This window comes from Poecilia reticulata, linkage group LG18 (assembly GCF_000633615.1).
Source record: "Poecilia reticulata strain Guanapo linkage group LG18, Guppy_female_1.0+MT, whole genome shotgun sequence".
NCBI lineage: Eukaryota > Metazoa > Chordata > Actinopteri > Cyprinodontiformes > Poeciliidae > Poecilia > Poecilia reticulata.
This window is the reverse complement of record NC_024348.1, coordinates 4,094,251-4,102,599: the sequence shown is the minus strand read 5'-3', so window position 1 is coordinate 4,102,599 and position 8,349 is coordinate 4,094,251. Positions and strand designations below refer to the sequence as shown.

At 38.0% G+C, this 8,349-nt stretch overlaps 1 protein-coding gene across 2 annotated transcripts in view; it reads right to left on the bottom strand.

The window, feature by feature from the left end:
- eml3 (EMAP like 3) overlaps positions 1–4,249 on the bottom strand; it is a 57,804-nt gene extending 53,555 nt beyond the window's left edge. The window contains exon 1 of one of the 2 annotated variants that reach the window (XM_008434932.2): positions 3,946–4,249. In XM_008434932.2, the coding sequence (XP_008433154.1) occupies positions 3,946–3,970 (25 nt within the window). In that variant the 5' untranslated portion in view covers positions 3,971–4,249. The remainder of the gene's footprint in view (positions 1–3,945) is intronic. The other variant, XM_008434933.2, reaches the window with a different exon arrangement.
- Positions 4,250–8,349: the final 4,100 nt, after the last annotated feature.

The window sequence follows — 8,349 nt, the reverse complement described above, 5'->3', positions numbered from 1 at the left end:
TTCTTTCACAACCAGAAAGTGAATGGCCACAGAGACCAGACAACCTGAATCACAGCATACAGGATGACTCAGAGGTGAAAAGTGTCACAGTAAACACCATCACAACTGAAGAAAAGCTTGATTGTATGAACAAGTTACTTGAGTACTACGACAGTTGGAACCGGCTGAAGAGGGCGACTGCATGGATTATGAAAGTTAGAGAGCTGCTGACCAACTTGAAAAACAAAAGAAAAGAGTTTCAAAGTGAAATCAGTCAAACCGAAAATGATACAGAGAAGCAAAGGTTGTTTGTGAAGCAAAGCATGGACATGTACAGGAGTACCATGGAAAAGAAAGAACTTACCTTGGAACAGCTGACAACAGCAGAAGCGGAAATCATCCGGTACAGCCAAGCCCAATGCTTTCCTGAGGAGATTAGTGCACTCTGSAATAATAAGTCTGTCAAGAAGAACAGCCAGCTGTACAGACTCGATCCCATGCTAAAGGATGGCATTCTAAGGGTAGGAGGACGGTTAGTTAAAGCTGCCATGCCAGCAGACACAAAACATCCTGCGATACTGTCCAAACATTCAAGAGTTGCATTTCTCATTCTACGTGACATCCATGAGAAGATCGGTCACAGMGGGCRCAACTACATGTTATCACAGTTGAGAGAGAAGTTTTGGATCCCACAAGCAACCTCCGCCATTAGGAAGCTCATATCCAAATGCACGGTTTGCAGAAGATTACAAGGACGAGCTGGTGAACAGAAAATGGCACCTCTGCCTGTAGATCGTCTTGTACCAGACAAGCCCCCATTCACTAATGTTGGAATAGATTACTTCGGCCCTTTTGACGTGAAACAGGGCCGGGGCACTGYCAAAAGGTATGGTGTGATGTTTACTTGCCTTACTATCAGGGCAGTACACATTGAGGTGGCTTATAGTCTGGATACAARTGCCTGTATCAATGTCCTCCGTCGCTTTGTTAGTAGAAGAGGACAGGTCTCTATCATGCGATCTGACAATGGCACCAACTTTGTTGGTGCCGAGAAGGAATTGAGAGAGGCATTGGAAAACCTGAAYCAATCAGAAATTGAGAAAACGATGCARAGGAAGGGCATCAAGTGGATTTTCAATAGTCCAGCGGCATCACATCAGGGAGGGATTTGGGAGCGGCAGATCCGTTCAGTTCRCAGGATTCTCAATGCTCTACTTAAGGAACAGACCCTCACCGACGATAGCCTTCAAACACTTCTTTGTGAGGTCGAAAGCATAATAAATGGTCGACCCATAACCAGTGTGTCAGATGATCCACACGACTTAGATYCTCTGACCCCCAACCATCTGTTGTTGTTGAAGGTCCAGCCCAACATGCCACCRGGGATCTTCAACCAAGATGATATGTATACAAGAAAGCGTTGGAGGCAAGTACAGTATCTTGCGGATCTATTCTGGCGCAGATGGACTCGTGAGTATCTACCCCTCCTCCAAGAACGCCAGAAATGGMTGAAACAGAAGAGGAACTTTGAACCTGGAGATGTGGTACTGGTARTCGACAGTTCCTCTCCGCGCAACAMATGGATCATAGGAAGAGTAGTACAAACCCTACCTGACTCCAGTGGAACTGTACGCCGTGTGAAGTTGCAAACAAAAAACAGCATCCTGGAGAGATCTGTGCATAAGCTATGCTTATTGCAAGAAGCCATATAAAGAGAAGAACAAAAACGAGAGAGACTTTTTTGTTTAAGAACTGTTTATTTGTAGTTTATTCATAATCTGGTTTTGATGGCTCTTAGTTTTATGTTAATTGATAATTGCGTAATCTTACAGTATACCCAATTAGGGGCCGGATATGTAAGAGCCATAAAGCAGGACAGATAGAATGTGGAAAAGTACATTTTATAGTTGCAGTTTATATTTTATATAATTCTTAATTCATCTTGATAGGTAGTTTTAGTTCTAAGAAAATTATTGATATGAAAAATGCTTGACGCTCCCTTGTAGTGACGTAATGGAGAATGTGCAGTGCCATATTAGACAGAGCTGTACGAGAGCATATAGTTTTCTTAACGTGCGTGCAAATGACTTGTAACCTCTTTATTTTTAAGTAAAGACATCTAAACCTAAAGGACTCGTCATGTCGTGCGAGTGAAGAAGTTATTGTGTCTGCAGCTCTGAGTGGTTTCTTTTAAAAAACCGAAGAAAGAGTGCCACTTCACTGTCATTAGTTTAATAATAAGTTATTAATCTGAAAACTATAATTGGGCTTTCCAATCAAGACATGGCAAGTTTTAAAACTAGCATATTTTAAATTTATTTCTTATCATGACCTAAACAGCCGATTCAATCAGTCAATCTCGTCTGGAGCAGGGGTTCGCGTCTCGGCTGGCCTTCACATATCAGCGGCTTGAGGCATGAATTATCATTTACCTAATTGTGGACTTTTGCCCCGTTGCGACGGCGATACGTGCAGTAGAGTGGCTTGCCAACGTAACATGAAGTTGGTTCGGTTGAGCCCGTCCAGCTCGGTTTCCCTGAAGCTATCTCAGTAATTATTACACTCAAAATATATCCATCCATCCATCCATTTTCTTTCACCCTTGTCCCTCAGTGGGGTCGGGAGGGATGCTGGTGCCCATCTCCAGCCAACGTTTCGGGCGAGGGGCGGGGTACACCCTGGACAGGTTGCCAGTCTGTCGCAGGGCAACACAGAGACACACAGGACACACAACCATGCACACACACACTCACACCTAGGGGCAATTTGGAGAGGCCAATTAACCTGACAGTCATGTTTTTGGACTGTGGGAGGAAACCGGAGTACCCGGAGAAAACCCACGCATGCACAGGGAGAACATGCAAACTCCATGCAGAAAGACCCCAGGCCGGGAATCGAACCCAGAACCTTCGTGCTGCAAGGCAACAGCTCTACCAACTGCGCCACTGTGCAGATCACTCAAAATATAATTATATCAAAAATATAATAATAAAGCTCTGAAATATATTTAAAAAGTATACTTAAGTACACTTGAAGTTGTTCCAAAAAAGTAGTGTACTAAAATATACTATTAGTTGTAATTTAATATTACTAGAGTGTACTAAGCACAAAATTAGTTGTTCCAAAATAGTACAGTTTAAGTACATCGATAAAAGTATACTAAAGTATGTTAAAATTTAGTATACTAAAGTATACTTTTTTCACCTGGGAGAGTTTTATGCAAATCTAATGAAGTGCTAAAGCAGGGGATAAATCAAACATTTCACATCTAAAACTAAAGGAAGTTTCTAGAAATGTCCTTTTCGCTCCATAAAGCTTTTCTTTTTGCTGAGCACAGTCACAACGCTGCAGATGGAACCCTTTTACTTCCATTTTCACTCGAGTGGAAGAGGTCTTCCAGCCCAGGAAGGTCCAACTAACAAACTCCAAGTTTCCACGCAGCAAATCTGACCTCGGCCCGCGCGCACTGAACAAGTCTGGGCGATTCTGGCGCGTGCAGGAGCGCTAACTACAAATCTGCAGCTCTTCCACATGCGCACACACACCCACGCATGAGGGCTGCGGTCATGCTTAGATTCTTACACATATTGCAGATATGGAGAGAAAAGAAAGGTAAAGAAAAGACAAAAGAGGAGAACTGGTGCTTCAGTTTCCTCTCGGTGTGCAGTCAGTCACTTTGAGCCTGTCCGAAGCCCATCAAAACACGGTGAAGAATGCGGCAGCTCTGCGCCTAAAAGCTGCGTCCCATGCAGCAGGACGACAGACCTGACAGTTTGGTTGGTTTTAATAAATGTTACAGCTGATTTTCTAGGTCTTAGCTGCGCTGAGCGAAAGTAAAGACAACGTTTAGGCTTTTACAGTGAGGTAAACTCCTTTGCTGCATGGGAGTGAAGTTTTCACACAGCGATCCACATAATTACAACTAATCCCAGTTGAAACCAAAGGGCGAATTTGACTCTTACTTACCCAGACTGTTGGTGGAGGAATCCATAATCCGAAGTCCAGGTTTCAGCTTTAAAAGTGCAGTTTGTTTGGATATAGAGTCAACGCCAGGCTACGGTGAGTTTTCCATGCTGATAGAGGAGTGTCATGCATACACGCTCATTGCGTGTCAATCTCCAAATCTGCGCGGATAGCAACACCGGAAACGCGTTTTCTCCTCTAAATAAAACACTGTTTAGCACTGAAACTAAACACAACTGGATGCACTAAGAACTCTAACGCAAATGGTTATAAAAATGTAGTAAAACTAAACAAAAAAAACAAAAAACAAATCACGTCGTTTATTCTAATGGCATTTTAGAAAATATTAAACGTTTACTCAACACCACTTTCACCCCAACTGTAATAATCTCAGTTTTTCTAACCGTAGGCGAAGAGATTTGAAACTGGAATACCATAAACAAAGATCTCAACTTTTTAAACCAATCATGCGTGACAAAATGTGTCTGCAGTTAGTGAGCCTCTGTCGTCACCACAAGACGATTGGTGTTACTGCACCCTGTCAAGCTTGGGCTTTAGCATAAATGAATGAAGGACTGTAGAGTGTTCTCCATTTTTTTTAGGTTACGGCAAAATAAATAAATAAATTATATTAAATTAAAGCATGTCTTTAGTTTCAACTATTGATAATTACTGATCCCTTCAGAATTTTTCTGATTCAAATTAAACAACGTTTATTCACAGAGCACCTAATAGAGACAGTGCTTTACAGTTAAAAACAGTACAGACATAAAGAACTTGAAAGTTTGCATGCACATTATAGTATTAAGTAAAAAGACAGTTATATTGATAAGATGATGAAGAATTAAAATTTAGAGAAAACTAATTAGGAACTGTGGAAATGCAAAATACTAGTGAACTCTGGTGATATGAAGAAGCAAAAGTGAAGGGGAATAAAAGAAAACATGTTACTAACAACTGAAAAATAATGTCTAGTGTAAATAGATACTAGAAATAAATACATAAACATATAAACTGGAGAAACTCTAAAATCAAGAAACTTAACAAAATAAAGAATCAATAAAATGTAACACATAATAAATAACTCACTGGAGACTTTCAAATTGATGTGATGTTCACTTGCTCTCTGGTCTTCTTCAACATTCTTCCATCTAAGTTCTAAAGTAGACACACTGGAGCTAATGTTTTTTAGGATGACCAGAAAGCAGAGCATCATAATGATCTATTAATTAAATGATGAAAAAATGAAAGTCTCTCCCAGGAAATATGATATTTAAAAAGTATACTTTAAGTACACTTGTTCCAAAAAAGTACATATAGTATACTAAAATATACTATTAGTTGTAATTTAACTACTAAAGTATACTAAGCACAAAATTAGTTGTTCCAAAATAGTACAGTTTAAGTACATCGATTAAAGTATACTAAAGTATGTTAAAATTTAGTATACTAAAGTATACTTTTTTTTTCACCTGGGCTGCCCTGGAATGGGAAAGATATGGTTGGATTCTGTTATGGTTCTTCAGATGATAAAATGCATTTTCTGTGACACTTTAATGTTTATTTTGAAATTTAAGCTCACATATGACACCAACCTTATATATATTTAAGCATATATATAAAAACAAAGAATAAATAAAGAGCAATTAACCTAACAAAAAAGGGGGAAGATACTTCGGAACTACTCCGGTGCGCCAATGTTTCTGCTGTTTAAGGGGGAATAATAACTGCAGAACCAGGATGTTAAGAAATAAAGCTTTTAAATTGGTAAGAAGATGCCATACCTTTGAGACATTAATCCAATATAAGAAAGCACAAGCTATAGTTAGGAAGACTATTAGAGCAGCTAAGAAGGCTTGTTGGAGAGTGTATTGTAATTCCATTGGACGAGAGACCAAATTGCCAGAGGTATGGAGAGTTATTAAGAAAATGAATGGTGTTAAAAAGAGTTTTTCCTTACCTGTTTTAGAATTAAATGGGAAAATTGCGGTTAGTAATAAAGAAAAAGCAGAGTTATTAGCAGAAACGTTGATTAAGGTGCAGAGTTCAGAAAATTTATCTGAAGATATGAAAAGTAATAAAGAAAATTTATTGGATGAAAATCCAGAAGTTACTACTAGGAGAGTAGTTTCAAATCAGGATTTAGATATGCCTTTTACTATGTATGAGTTAGAAAAAGCTATTAATAATGCTAAGCAATCAACTCCGGGGAAGGATGGAGTGTGTTATACAATGCTCAAACATTTTAAACATTCATCTCTTACTGTTATATTAAAATTGTTTAATTTGATTTGGATGACTGGGAGTATTCCTGCAGAATGGAAACAGTCAGTTATAATTCCCGTGTTAAAACCTGGTAAAAATGCAACAGACCCGTCAAATTATAGACCTATAGCTCTTACATCTCAATTAGGAAAAATAATGGAGAGGATTGTTACAGATAGGCTTTCATATTTTATCGAGAGTAAAAATAAATTTTGTCCATTTCAGAGTGGTTTTCGTAAAGGGAGAAATACGATGGATGCAGTTCTGTGTTTAGAGTCAGAAGTAAGTAAAGCTCAAGCAAATAAAGAGTTAGTGATAGCTGTGTTCTTTGACATAGAAAAGGCATATGATATGTTATGGAAAGAAGGATTATTGATTAAATTARGGAAACTTGGTATAGGAGGTAAGATTTATAATTGGGTTTTGGATATTTTCTTTGGTAGAGAAATAGAAGTTAGGGTTGGGGCAAATTTCTCTACTAGGTATGCTGTTGAGAATGGTACTCCTCAAGGTAGTGTGTGTAGCCCAATTTTTTTTTAAATATTATGATTAATGGCATTTTTGATGAGATAGATAGTAGTATAGGCAAATCTTTATTTGCAGATGATGGTGCTCTATGGGGGCGGGGACATAATCTGGTGTATTTGCAGAAAAAGATGCAGGATGCCATTTTGAAAGTGGAAGGTTGGACTAATAAATGGGAATTTAGGACGTCAATTGCAAAGACTCAAGTTATTTGTTTTTATAGAAGACATAAGGAAGTTAAGTTGAACCTTTATAAACAAAAGCTTGAACAAGTAAAAACAGGTTTTTAGGTGTCATCTTTGATGAAAGCTTAACTTGGAAACATCAAATAGAATCAGTTCAAAATAAATATAAAAAAGTGAATAATTTGTTAAGATGTCTCTCAGGACAGGAATGGGGAGCTTCAGGAAGTGCACTGTTGGGAGTTTATCAGGCTCTCATGAGATCTACTCTGGATTACGGGAGTATAGCATATATGGCAGCTGCTGACAGTCATTTGAGAAAACTTAATAGTGAGCGAACACAAGGATTGAGAATTTGTTGTGGGGCTTTCAGAACATCATCTTTAGCTGCTCTACAAGTAGAAACTGGTGAACTTCCGTTAAGATTAAGAAGGTTGAAGCTAATGTATATGTACTGGGTGAACCTACAAGGACATAAGTATGATCATCCAGCTAAGATGGTGCTGAAGGACTGTTAGGAACATCATAAATTAAATTGTAGTAGTTTTGGATGGATTGGGGACATAAAGGCAAAACATCTTGGTTTAACTATGTTCAAGTATAGTGTTACAGTTCCTCAGTCTGAAATTCCACCATGGTTATTTATATCTCCAGAAGTTGATCTTCAATTGAGGGAAATTCTTAAAAAGGGAAAGGCTCCAGAATGGGTTGTAGTTGATAGATATTTTTGAAAGATATAAAGACAACATAGTTATATGTACAGATGGATCTTAAGATCCATATAGTGGTAGAACTGGGGTGGCAGTGAATATCCCACACCATAAAGTCTTGATTAAGAGGAGAACAGCTGATCATTTAGTTCATTTTAATGTATTTTACATAAATTGCATTACTTCACATGTACCAAGTTTTTCATTTTACTCACTAGTTTGTCACCACCTTCAGTTCTGTGTCAACTCCGTCAGATGGACTTTTTGTTGTTTTTTGTTTTAAATAATATTTATTTTGTTTCTTGAGAAGCATTTGTCTGTAAAATGAGTAAAATATCACTAATAGAGTCATTAAAAATTATTTTATATATTCATTTTTGTCAGATGGTGATGACAAAGTTCTGGGTCAGGTCGATTAAAAAAAATAAATAAATAAAATGTTGCAACTGGGAGCCTGTACATTAGCATGTGGGGCTTTCAGAACATTTTTTTTTTAAAAGGGAAAATTAAAAACCATTTTGTCCCTATTCTCAAGAATCACTGAGGTAATAAATCAAATTATGTTAGAAATCTCTTATTTAGGTTCTTAAATAACACTGGGTTCATTAATCATATTTAGAATATGTGTATGTAAGTGTGTGTATACCATTGAGGTGTGTTAAATTCCCTCTGAGATCTCTGATGACCACACTCCAGTCTGGTAGGTGGCGGTAAATGCACCTTAA